At 45.4% G+C, this 12,871-nt stretch overlaps 1 protein-coding gene across 3 annotated transcripts in view; it reads left to right on the plus strand.

The window, feature by feature from the left end:
• The window catches only part of LOC306649067 (liver carboxylesterase 1-like), a 162,535-nt gene that overhangs the window by 12,553 nt on the left and 137,111 nt on the right, over positions 1-12,871 (plus strand). For 2 of the 3 annotated variants that reach the window (XM_079119702.1, XM_079119701.1), the window contains exons 6-11: positions 631-735; positions 1,504-1,608; positions 4,193-4,231; positions 7,100-7,240; positions 8,748-8,828; positions 9,057-9,204. The exons of the other annotated variant lie outside the window; for it this stretch is intronic. In XM_079119702.1, coding sequence (XP_078975828.1) covers positions 631-735; positions 1,504-1,608; positions 4,193-4,231; positions 7,100-7,240; positions 8,748-8,828; positions 9,057-9,204 — 619 coding nt within the window. The remainder of the gene's footprint in view (positions 1-630; positions 736-1,503; positions 1,609-4,192; positions 4,232-7,099; positions 7,241-8,747; positions 8,829-9,056; positions 9,205-12,871) is intronic. 3 annotated transcript variants of the gene reach the window in all.

Below are 12,871 nucleotides of genomic sequence, written 5' to 3' on the forward strand. Positions count from 1 at the left end.
CAACTCTCACTTTCTTTCTTTCTGTCATCTATCTGTTGTTTTTTACCCCCCAAATTTTTATAATCTCTAGTGTAACATCAAGATTTAGCTTAATATTAGACATCTTACATAGTATTATCTTTAATTAATAATTTAATAATTGTTTAGTATTCCATGATAAAGAATAAAAATTATGTATTTATCTGATCTCATCATATTAAAACATATTTTGGATTATTTCCAATTGTCACTATGATAATCCGTGTGGGCATTCCGAGAAACGTTGGTGAGCTCCCACGATCCTTTTTCTTCAGACACATTCTGAGTAACAGAAATGTCAAAAGAGAGTTTGTGGGTAGGAAGGCCCAGCTGTCTTCCAACTGTTTTGATAGTCACGATGAGCCTGTGCCACACACTTCCTGTTCTGTGCCTCTCTCTGTGCTCTGGTTTCATGCTGCAGAGGTTCTCTTAGGAAAGCTGGCCCCAGGGCAGGCCTGGTTAGCAGGCTGGGATAGGTGAGGAGCTGTTTCCTCACCCCCAGACTCTCCAGGTGAATGGTCAGGGCAGAGGAAGAAGTAGAGGGAACCTGAAAGAGCAGGTGAATTGTTGACCCTGTGAACATGAACCTTCTCCTCTCCACTGTCCTGCCAGGTGTTGTCTCCCCTGGCCAAGAACCTCTTCCACAGGGCCATTTCTGAGAGTGGAGTGGCCCTCACTGCTGCTTTGATCAGGAAGGACATCAAGCCGGTGGCTGAGGTGGGTCTCATCCTGGACATCTCCCGGAATTTTCTTCTGCTCTATTAAATTCCTTGGGGAACTTTCCTGTGGTGCTCACCAGAAATGCTCCAAGCATCAGTAAAGCAAGAATGACTGAGTAGCAAGGCCTCCTTTAGAATTCATATTTAAATCACCTTGCACATGTTTTGAAGCCTCTTCATGGGGATTGTCCTATCTAGAGTTCCTACAATTATACCTGAGCTCTAGCATGCAGGAGACATGGTACAAATGTCAGCATGTCACATGTATGAACTCTTCTTACTAGATTAGTGTAATCATTACCATCATTTATGGGTGGGGGAAATGAGGCACACAGAGACTGAATGGCTTGCATGAGGCCAAGTAGCAAGTTAAGGGAGGAGGTGGATTTGACAGTGGAATTTCCTATTTCAAGTTCCTAATCCCCAACCACACAGTCTCTTTTGAGGCATTGAACTTTGAGCGCATAGTGCCTGATTTATTTAGTTATTTATTCACTTTTATGGTGCTGGGAATGGATATTGTGTTCATTTTAATAGTGATAAGTGGAAGATACTGAGATGTTATGCAAGAGTCTTATGCCACCAATCCAATTACTAATAGAGATAACATTCATGGGACCCAGAACCCACACCTACAGGTCTAAGGTATTTTTGGCTGCCCGTTACCTCCTTAAAGAAGTTGACAGTGGCATGAAACTCCTCTGCCTAGGTTGTGGGAGGGAAGGTACACGCCTCTTCAACTTGCTGTTACCTGTGATCTCTGCAGAAAATTGCCATTACTGCTGGGTGTAAAACCACCACGTCAGCAGTCATGGTTCACTGCCTGCGCCAGAAGACCGAGGAAGAGCTCTTGGAGACCACCCTGAAAATGGTAGGTGCCTCCATTCTGGTGGCTCCTCCCCTGTGCACTTGGCTCTGAGTTTCACTGGCTGAGCTGTTCCCTGCCCAGGACAAACTACCTGGACAGTGTGTTACATCTCAGCAACAGTGTCAGCTGCCTAATCCAAATTGAGAAATGTATTTTTCCACTTTTATTGTGAAATACCTCAAATGTCAAAAATGTCCAACAATAATATGATGAAAATTGCATAATGTCCTCCAGATCTTTTAACATTTAACATTTTGCCATTCTTCTCTTCACATGTATTTTAAGAAACTGAAAAATTCATATATCCACATGTAACTGTCATCCTAAATTTTAGGGATGAGACTATTAACTGAAAAGAATTTTAGAACGATGTCATAATTTTCCTTGGTTGATTGAGAAACTTCATATATTAAAACACAGTAATAGACCAGTTTTCTAGATTTGATGAGACTCAGCCTCAATTAGGACTCCAGAATAGCCCATCCATTCATCTGTCAGCTATCCATTTACCCACTTCACTAATATCCTCTTATCAACCTAGTGTCAATCCATCCATAGCTTTTCATTTTCAACCTGTCCATTATCCATGAGTCATTTAGTCAACATATGTCTATACTACATCATCCCGTCCTCCAGAAGCAATGTACTACCCATCACCAATCTGCTGGCTTTCATCCATTTTCTCATATATGCATCCAGTTCAACTATAGTGCTTATATTGACCACCATCACCCATCCATCCATCTATCCATCCATCTATCCATCCATTCATCCATCCATCCATCCATCTACCCAAAGAATATGGAGAGCTGGTGTCAGGAGAGGTGATGCAGATGTAAATTGAACATAGTGCCTGCTCAGAAGAATTATCCAAGGAGAAACACAGCCACATATTTAATGGGAAAAGTGTAGTGGAAAGACAGAGAAGGGAAACATTCTTTGTAACCAACAGGGGTTCTTCCCAGGGAGAGTGACATTTGAGGATTGATGGATGATCATGGCAGTCTGTCATCACAGAGAAGTTCTGCAGGACAGTATCCAGATAAAACTCTAATTAGGAGCAAGGAGAACTATTCCCTTAAGTGGGGGGAGGTATGACTATGAGCTCAAGAGTTATCTGAGCCCCTGGCTTGTTTGTCTGGACTTCGGACATGGAGGATACTTCTGGACCTGCAGGGCAGGCTGCTAGGACTGTGTTCTGAATAGGTATCTGTGTATCAAGTCCAGTGTGGTTCCAGGGCTTGGGTTCTGATTCATTAGGCTCAAATGAGGTAACCAAAGTATTTCAAGGATTAAGATAAAGCTGTTTTCTAATACCTGGAAAGAGGCAAATAGTCCACTCATTTTCAGTCCAGCACAAAGCAGCAAGTTAATATGGGAATTGATAGTGACTTCAGGAAAATCTAGAGAACCTAAGATCTGAGGACTTCTTTTGTAGATTGTTGGATCATTGAATTCCTTGTAGACATGCTTCCATGATTATTGGCTACTCGTGGTGTATACACACACACACACACACACACACACACACACACACACACACTCATCCCTTCCTGGAGGGCTACAAACCATGATGGAGAAATCCCTAGTGCTCCCTTCCCACATGTATGTCAGACCCAAGAGGTCTAGCACAGCTTTTCAATTGCTGCAATGTTGGTGAACATAGCAAAGACAAATATAGCCTGACATGAGTTTCAAGCTTGTTTGAATCAAATTTTCTCACCCACGATGGGAAAACCCACTTTGAGATCCCTTGGTGGGGAAGAAAAAAAATATTTATTTATATAGTAGCAGTGTCTTCAGGTACGTGAAGAGCTCATGAGCAGATGGCTCCAGCTGCTCTGAAGGTAGTGTGGAGGGTCAGTTGCCTCTATGCCTCAGTCTCCCATTCTTCTTTGTTGGCTTTTCTCTGAGGTAGACTTGTTTCCTGGGGAGCTTAACGATTATAAGTACCTTGGACTCATATCCCATCTTCTTAGAAACTGCCTAGCTGAACAATTTCGGGTGTGGTTGGGTGTAAACTCTTGGGCTGGCACTGGCTTGTACCATCCTGGTACTCTGTATGTTCAGGGACACAGAGCACCCCAGGTCACATTTAGAGACCTGAATGCATGCAGAGGAAGTAGGGAAGTGGGAATTGGGGTGGGAGGTGAGAGGAGGGGACTCTCCCAGGGGCCCACTGCACCTCCAGCCCCATCTCCCACTGAGGCTGACCCATGTCTGTCAAGGCTGCCATCTTGTTTATATGTTTCTGTCAGAGGAAAACTGGGGTGTCGTTGCCAGTCAGAACAAGTAGGGGAAAGGATGAAGAGGAGGATGGCAGTGACAGCAGAGGTCCTCCCAGAGCCCCAGGGACCCTGACTCTGGTTCCCAGGTCTCTCCTTCCCTGGCTGGTGCCTGCTCCCCTCCCCCAACAACGCTACCTGTGGGCATGCCTGTGCCACATTGCAGTGTCCACTGCCTCCCAGCCCAGCCAAAGAGGCACCAGGTGGGAGAACCTGATATCTGTGGGGCACAGCTCACAGGATCAACTTTTGTGCCAGGGAGACTTCTCTCTCAACCATATTCTCTACTTTTGTCTCCACAGAATTTTTTTAGCCTTGATTTATTTGGAGACCCCAGAGAGGTAAGGCTCCTTGATTACAGGTTTTGAGTCTTAAGCCCTTTAAACTCCAATTCATTATGAATGAAAGAATTCTCCTTTGTGGAATCCCAGCCACTCCTTGTGTGTATATTGCTGAGGCCCAGAGAGGGGAGGTCCCTTGCCAGGGTAACACAGCCAGGTGGACCACAGGCAGGACTGGAACCCATTCCCCTGACTCCCAGTCCAGTCTGTACCTCTGAGTCCCTGGACCAAGCTTTCCCCTTCATGTTTACATTTGCTGCTTCCAAAAAGGCCCTGTGGGAAGACCAGCACCAGCCCTTCCATGCTCATGATGCAGAGGTAACAGGAAAAGGGGCAGAGGAGGCTTCAGGACAGATCTCCTGGGAGGCCACAAGTTTGATCAGCTGTGCAGGGAGTGATGTGTTGATGGTGATCAGAATTAAGGTCAAACAATAAATTAGGGACTGGGGACAGAAAGGCCAGTGTTTGAAAATAAATATCAGATTCACAGGATGGCTTGGTGAGCAGGTGAACTTGGAGGAGGGAAGGAAGCCAGCCGTCAGGACAACAGGATGAGGAGTGTTCCTGGGGGAGGGAACAGCAGCTGCAGAGGCCCCTGTGTGTGGAGTGGAGGCTGTGGGGCTGAGAGAGCAGGCTGGAGGCCAAGGAGGTCATGGAGGTGGGGTGGGGTGATCCCTGGAAGGACTTGATTGGCAGGAGTTGGGAGGGGCTCAGAGGGCTGGAACAGAGCAGTGAGCTGATTGTAGACTTTCCCAAGGTCTGTTTCACTGAGAGGCACGGAGAGACCATCTGGGAGGACAATGCACTCCAACTCCCCAGGCAAGGAATCCTGGTGGCTTAGTCCAGAGCCAGAGCAGGGTGGTGAGAAGGGGTTAGAGTCTGGACGTTTTTGAAGGAACAGTGACAGGACTTGCCATGGACAGCAAGGTGTGAGAAGAGTGGAGTGGAGGATGCTCCTGGGTTCTCTGAACCAGGCCTGGCAGGCAGTGCACACGGCCCTCACAGGGCAGCCCGTAGAACCCCCTCGGTGCACAGAGGCAGTTACTATGGTCCTGGCAATTGCCGATGCCACTCCTCCCCTCCCAGGGGCTGTCCTTCCCAGGCCCTCATCTATCTTCTGGATTCCTATCCTGTCCTGTCTCTTCTTTCTCTTCCCTCTTCTATGTCCCATGACAGATGTGCCCTCTGAACCCAAGGAAGAAGGTGTCCTCTCCTTTCTTAACAGCCTGACTTTGCTTCCAAGGCAAATCCGCCTGCCCCCCTGGAGTTGGTTCTTCCAAACACACCTGAGTGCCAGGGATGGGTCAGATATAGTGCAGAAAATGTTCCACGACCGCATCTCACAATCTCTTTGAGGCTCCTGGGTTAGGCCTGCCTACTGACACGATCATGTGATCAAGCCCTTCCTGCTGTGCGACATTCCCAGCCTTTTCTTCGCTGGTCTAGAACGTTGGCTCCCGGAGTCCAGGCAGACGGCCAGCCCTGGTCCGGGGGACTGGCAGGAACCCTCCTTCAGAGGAGCGCTCCTCTGCTGGCTCCCCGCACAGCCCTCTGATCGCACAGCCTTCCCGAGGCAGCAGTAGGGTCACCCCCATCCTGCTCTCTGCTGTCAGCTGTTGAAGGAGGATTGGCTCTTATCTTGTATTTCCCTCCAATTGGGGCTCCAGCCTTAGTGCAGGCCCCTGGAGTGGTGAGGTCAATGCCTCCTTAAAGCTGACCTCTTCCCCGAGACAGCTCATGTTTAAATGTAGACAGGCGTATGCCCTTGGCCTTCATCCATCAAGATCTCTGTGCTTGTGAATTTGTTGACTTGCTAAAATGTACTTGCAACCACCAAATCAACACTGGTGGCACGCTCGTGGCCATTTGCAACACACGCACACAGCAGTGAGGCATTTGAGTCCCGCCATGCCCTCGTTCCCCTCCAAGGCCAAACAAGGAAATGCTCTCCTTGCATCATCTCTCCTCTTGACACATGTCCCTTCTGTGAGGTGTTTGTTGCCACATCTTTTGCACTATTTGCTTTCGTTGGTGATTTTTCCATTTATAATGACTCTCGAGTGTAGTAAAGAAGTGCTGCCTGGTGTCGCTAAGCACGGGAGGCTGGGCTGGGCCTAGGGGAGAAAATGCATGTGGTGGATGGTGCTCTTGGCCATGAGTTCAGAGTCAATGAGTCAGCAACACAGTCCATCCAGAGAGGAAGTGGAGATGTGCCTATCGTAGGTGAGGCCATGCTCAAAAGTGCTGATACGACATTGATGGTGTATGATACAGCTGTGGAAAAGATGGAAAAGCAGGGAACTGTGTGCATCCATGAGATACTGAATTTTGAAAAAAGCATAGTGGACAGCAGATTTGTGAGACAGAGGCTATAGAAATGTCAGTTACACCCTGCAGGATCGAGAAGATGTTAAGCACTCCTTAGCTGGTGTCTTACAATAAATAGTACCTGTAACTAATTCCTTGTAAGAAATCTGTATTACATAAAGCTCTTTAAATAGAAACCTACACACACAATCAGGGTGATGAAGATGTTATGATCAGAGACTCCTGAGACCTTCACTAAGGAACAATCCTTGGGAGGTTTGGTATCCACTCATTCGGGCTTCATGGAGCGTGACAGGTAACTGCTGTGAGCCAGAATCACATTTATATGTGTATAAAACCCACACTTATCACTAAAGCTCCCCAGTTAGACTCTCCTCTCTGTGTCTCATAGACTCAGACTTTCTTGTTAGGACCCTAAGATTCTGTGGTCACTGCTCAGAGCCACGAGGGTCTAAGTGCTGGCCAAGTTCCCACACAGGCAGAGGACCGCAGGTGTCCCGGGAGCAGAGTGACAACACACGCTGTCCGCTCTCTCCCTAGAGCTATCCTTTCCTCCCCACCGTCATTGATGGAAAGCTGCTGCCCAAGACACCACAAGAGCTTTTGGCTGATAAGAAGTTCAACAGGGTCCCCTATATGGTGGGAATCAACAAGCAAGAGTTCGGCTGGCTCATTCCGATGGTGAGAGATAACTGTGCATATGGAAAGCTTTCTGGAAAGGGGGTGCTGAGGAGTTCAGGACAGTTAGATCTGGGGTGCAATAGCTTTCACCTGGGGCATGAGCTCATGGGTCCCACGCTCAGGCACCTGATGGAAAGATTCAGCAGGATTTGCTTCTTCTTGAGTTGAAACTGGCTTACATATATAAACTATTGCAAACCCACAGCAAGAGTCAAAGCTGGACAGTGGTCAAAGAAACAGGACAGGCTTTATTCAGTAACAGGACTGCAATAGCAAAAAGATCCAAGCATGACCTGAACTCAGATCCCTGACAGCAAAGGCTGGAGACATCTCAAGACTGGGGTGTGCTTGAGGAGGCACCTTGGGTGTGAAGGGTGGGTCCACCTGTCTCGACCACAGCATTTCACGATCCATGCTCATCTGCAGGAGAAACAGACTTCTCTTCATGAGAGGAAAGAGAGGTGTTAACTGAAGTTAGGCCTTCATCCTGCCACCAGGATTGGAAAGGAGATTAAGAGTTATCTCCCTCAGCCAGGTACACTGGCACATACATATAATCCCAGCAACTTGGGAGGCTGAGGCAGGAGGATTCCAAGTTCAAGGCCAGCCTCTGCAACTTAGTGAGATGCTCTCAAAATAAAAAATAAAAAGGGCTGGGGGAGGTAGTTTAGTAGTAGAGTGCCCCAAGTTCATCCCCAGTACTGCACAAAAATAAAAAAATAAATAAGCAAAAGGAGTCATCTCCTTAAATGTATACATTTCAAAAAATTTCTTAAAAATTGTTTTAATGGCTCTCTGATTCTCAAGGAAACAGTTTGTGATAAGAAGCCTTCATCACAAAGGAAAAGAGAAACTATTGATAATTGCAGGCTTTCTAAAGTAACTGCTCTAAGAAGGGTTCATGGACCTGTGTGCCCATCACCAGGTTTGGGCTGGAGAAAACCATATTTAGTCATGAGCATTGTGCCTTCACAGGAAGGCATTTTAGGGAACAGGGGTCATTCTGGGTCATGCTCTTAAGCCACTAGAAGCCAGGCTGAAGTTGGGTCGAGTCCTGAGTGCAGAGGTTGAGAGTCGTCAACATGTGGAGAGTTTTGCTATTCTCACTTCAGAGGATTTCAGAGGTTATGACAAAGGACCAGACCATAATGGTGGACTGTCTTCCTTGGCCATTGAGGCTGTGGGGTCCAGTCTGTGCCTTGTCATGAGCCCTCTGCTTCAACACTACCCTGGTCTCAGTTTTCCTTACTGCCTGGATGACCACTATGTCCCCTTGCCTGATAAACATATTTATTTAAGGCTTCGTCTTTCTATTCTTCGAGTTTCTGTGTATAAGTTCTTTTTGTGTGTGTGTGTGTGTGTGTGATTTTTTAAAAACTCATGAAAGACCCATGAACATCTCAAGCCAACGAAGAGCCTTCATTCTTTATCGTTTTTTGGCTGGTTTTTTGTTTGGTTCTTTCTGATAATCCTGATGATTCACAATGCTTAAATCATCTTTTCACAGATGATGGGTTATCCTCTCTCTGAAGGCAAGCTGGACCAGCAGACGGCCACGGCCCTCTTGTGGAAGTCCTACCCCCTTGTTGTAAGACTTGAGGGAATCGTGGGAATCGTGGGAAACAGTGGGATGGGCGCTTGCCCCAAATTACAGACCAATTCAATGCAGAAGAAAGCCTAGGACCCGGGTTTGCATCCCGTGTTCCTGCCTTTCCCTCCTCGCCACCCAGGAGGATCCCATGGAGGAAGCCTTCTTAACTGGCTGGGTAGCTGTGCTGCTCACTGGACAGGTGTGTCTCTTTCTTGATGATTTCAGAACCTCTCTGAGGAACTGATTCCAGTGGCCATTGAGAAGTATTTAGGAGGGACAGACGACCCTGTCAGAAAGAAAGACCTGTTCCTGGATCTGATTGCTGATGTGGTATTTGGTGTCCCATCTGTGATGATAGCACGTGGCCACAGAGGTGAGTCCCAGAGGTTGGACAGTAGCGGGACTAGCCCACCAACTTCAGTGCTCAACCTGCCACCTCCCAGCATGGACAGATGTGGAAACTGCTGAAGGTCAGCACAGGGCCTTGGGTGGGTTCTGTCTGATTTTCCACAGGGCCTGGGAAGGGGTTCTGACCAGAGCATCAGACTCTGAGAAGAGGATCCTAATGCAGGTAGTTAATATGGGAGCTGAGCCCAGCAGACACCAGATGAGAAACTGAGGCAGAAGAGATGGAAGCCATCAATGAGGCACTGCAGTACCCATGTCCACTGTGGACAAGTGGGGCTGGGAGCTCTGGGAAACAAGCAGACAGACACCTCGGGAGCGTCCTGTTGATGGACAAGAGCTGGGCGCTTGTCTCCAATAAACAGTTGGCATTGGTTGGAGGCTGTTCCATGGGTTAATTCTGGGGTGCTATGAGCTCCTGAAAACATGGGCAGAGTATTTCTAATGGCAGGAGAAAAACATGAGCAAAGAGCTATAGATGCTGGAGGAGGAAGTCAGGGCAGCCTGCCCCGGAACAGGCTGAGTGAGGCACTGGCAGCGTCTGTGGCAGGGCTCCTTCCCTGACTTCTGGTGGGATGTGGGACTAGAGGGTGAATGTCGGAGGATGGATCTTGGAAGATTCTCAAGGTCAAGCTTGTTCTGAACTAGGGTTAACCAGTGGAGGTGGGGTAACAGTAGGCTTCAGGTATAGGATCAGGAAGGTGTCCAGGAACAAGAGGACAAAAGAAAGGGTCAGTAGGAAGAGCAGGGGAGGGGTGGTGATTTTCAATGTCTGTGCTGGCTTTTGCCTACCTTGGGCTGTGCCGTGGGGGCTAGCCCAGGGCCTTCCAACATGGACTCAAGGCTGCGGGTGGTGTGAGGTCAGGGATGCGTGAGCTCAGTCTGGGGGTGTCCCCTTTTGATTGCCCACTCTCACTGTTTCTCTGCAGTTGCAGTTATCTGAGAGCAACCACAAATAAGAAGGTCAAGTACGGTGAAGAGGGTGCAGGGTGTTTAGAGAGAGAGAAAGAGAGGGGACCCTCACAGAACTTTAAAATCAAAACAACAAAATATATTTGTGTGAATTCACAGGGCACGGGTGGCACTGCAGTCCATGAATCCAGTGTAGCATGATTACATCAAGTTGATTGACATACCAGGTCCTCAAGTCCTAACGCTTCTCACACTGAGAAGACTTGAAATTTCCTCTCTTAGCAATTTTGAATGGATGGTCCTTTATTATCAACTGTACTCACCACACTGCACGATAGAATGCAAAAAGAGTGCATTAGCCTGACATTTTGTACCCTTTCCCGTCATCTCCCTCTTCCCCTCACCAATCTAACTGCTCTTTTTCTCATGCTTTTATGATTCAGTTGCTTTAGATTTCATACACGAGTGATAAAACGTGATTTTTATCTTTCTGTATCTGACATTTCATGTTATCCAATTTTACCCACATTGTCACAAATGAATTTTTTCTTTTTTAAAAATTTTTTATTTGTTCTAATTAGTTATACATGACAGTAGAATGTTTATGCATTTTATTAAATCTTACATAAATGGAGTATAATTTCTCTTTTTTCTGATTATACATATTGCAGAACTACATCAGTCATGCAGTCATCTGTACATGAGGTAATCTTGTCTGTTTCACTCTACCATCTTTCTGACCTCTATACCCCTTCCCCTCCCTTCGTTCCCTCTACCTAATATAAACTAATATAAAGTAACTCTATTCTTCCCTATCCACCCACTTATTGTGAATTAGCATCTGCCTATCAAAGAAAACATTTGGCCTTTGGTTTTTTGGGATTGGCTTATTTTGCTTAGCATTGATATTCTCCAACTCCATTCATTTGCCATAATTTCATTCTTCTTTAAAGCTGAGTAATATTCCATTGTATATGTATTTATAAGTGTATATATATATATTTTTTTCTTTATCCATTCATCTGTTGAAGGAACTCTAAAGCCCAAGATGTTAAATCAATAATCAATAAATGTAATGAATTCAAACTAAAAAACTTCTTCTCAGCAAAAAGAAATAATCTATAATGTGAAGAGAGAGCTCACAGATTGGGAGAAAATCTTTACCACATGTACCTCAGATAAAGCATTAATCTCTAGAATATATAAAGAAGGTAAAAAACTTAACACCCAAAATACAAATAACCCAATCAATAAACAGGCTAAGGAACTGAACAGACACTTCACAGAAGAAAAACAATTCATCAACAAATATATGAAAAAAAGTTCAACATCTCTAACAATGAGAGAAATGCAAATCAAAACTACTCTAAGATTCCATCTCACTCTAATCAGAATGGCAATTATCTAGATTTTCTTCTTTTTAAGGCTGATTGCATCTATAATATCACATTTTCCTTGTCCATTCATTGGTTGATGGACACTCGGGTTGATTCCTCCACTTGACTCTATTGTGACTGCAGTGAATGTCGGGGTGCAGACAACCCTTCAACACACCCACTTTAAGTATTTGGAGTAAAAATTCAGTAGTGGGATTTCTGAATCATATGACAATCGAATCTTTCATTCTGCAAGGAAACTGCTTTCTTTTACCTTCACACTGATGGTGTAGAAGGATGCCTTTCTCCTTGTCCTTGTTTTCATTCTTTGATGAGAGCCATCCTGAGCAGTGTGAGACGCTATCTCGCTGTGATTTCAGTTTGCATTTTTGCAATCAGTAGCGACATTGAGCATTTGTTAATATATCTGTGGTCCATTTGTACGGGGCATACTATCAGTTTTGAGAAATGTCTATTCAAATCCCTTATCAATTCTTTAACCGGCTGGTTCTCTTGCTGGTGAATTATTCAAATTCCTTCTACATTTTGTCTTATAACTTCTTATCACAGTAGGATGGCAAATATTTTCTCCCAACCTGCAGGTCGTCTCTGCACAGTGTTAGTCATTTTCCTTGCTTTGCTGAAGCTTGTTAGTCTGATATAATTCCAGTTGTCTATTTTCACGTGTACTGCCTGCAGTTTGGCAGTTTTTAAGTCCAAAAAGTCATTGACTCAGATCAATGTCATGTAATTTTTCCTCTATGTTTTCTTCTAGGAGAGTTCTGATCTTACATTTAAGTCTTTAATTCATTTTTATTTGATTTTTTTACAGTGTGAGATAGGGTGCAGTTTCATTTTTAGGCTTGTGGATATCCAGTCTTCTCAACACAACTTATTGAAGAGGCTATTTTATTCCCATTGTGTAGTGTATTCTTGGCAATTCTTTTTTCTTCTTTTGGTACCAGGGATTGAACCCAGAGACACTCAACCACTGAGTCACATCCCCAGTCCTTTTTAAATTTTTTATTTAGAGACAGGGTCTTGCTAAATTTCTTAGGGCCTCGCTTAGTTGCAGAGACTGACTTTAAACTTGGGATCCTCCTGCCTCAGTTTTCTGTGCTGCTGGGATTACAGGCATGTGCCACCACACTCGGCTATTCTTGGCAACTTTGTTGAATGTCAGTTGATTGTATATGCCTGGGTTCATTTTATGAGTTCTCAATTCTGTATAAATTGGTTAGTGTGTGTGTGTGTGTGTGTGTGTGTGTGTGTGTGTTTGTGTGTGTCCCCCCAATTCTATGCTGTTTTAATTACCATAGTTTTGTAATATAGTTGGAAAGCAGGTTA

The sequence above is a fragment of the Sciurus vulgaris genome, assembly GCF_902686455.1.
Source record: "Sciurus vulgaris genome assembly, chromosome: 17".
NCBI lineage: Eukaryota > Metazoa > Chordata > Mammalia > Rodentia > Sciuridae > Sciurus > Sciurus vulgaris.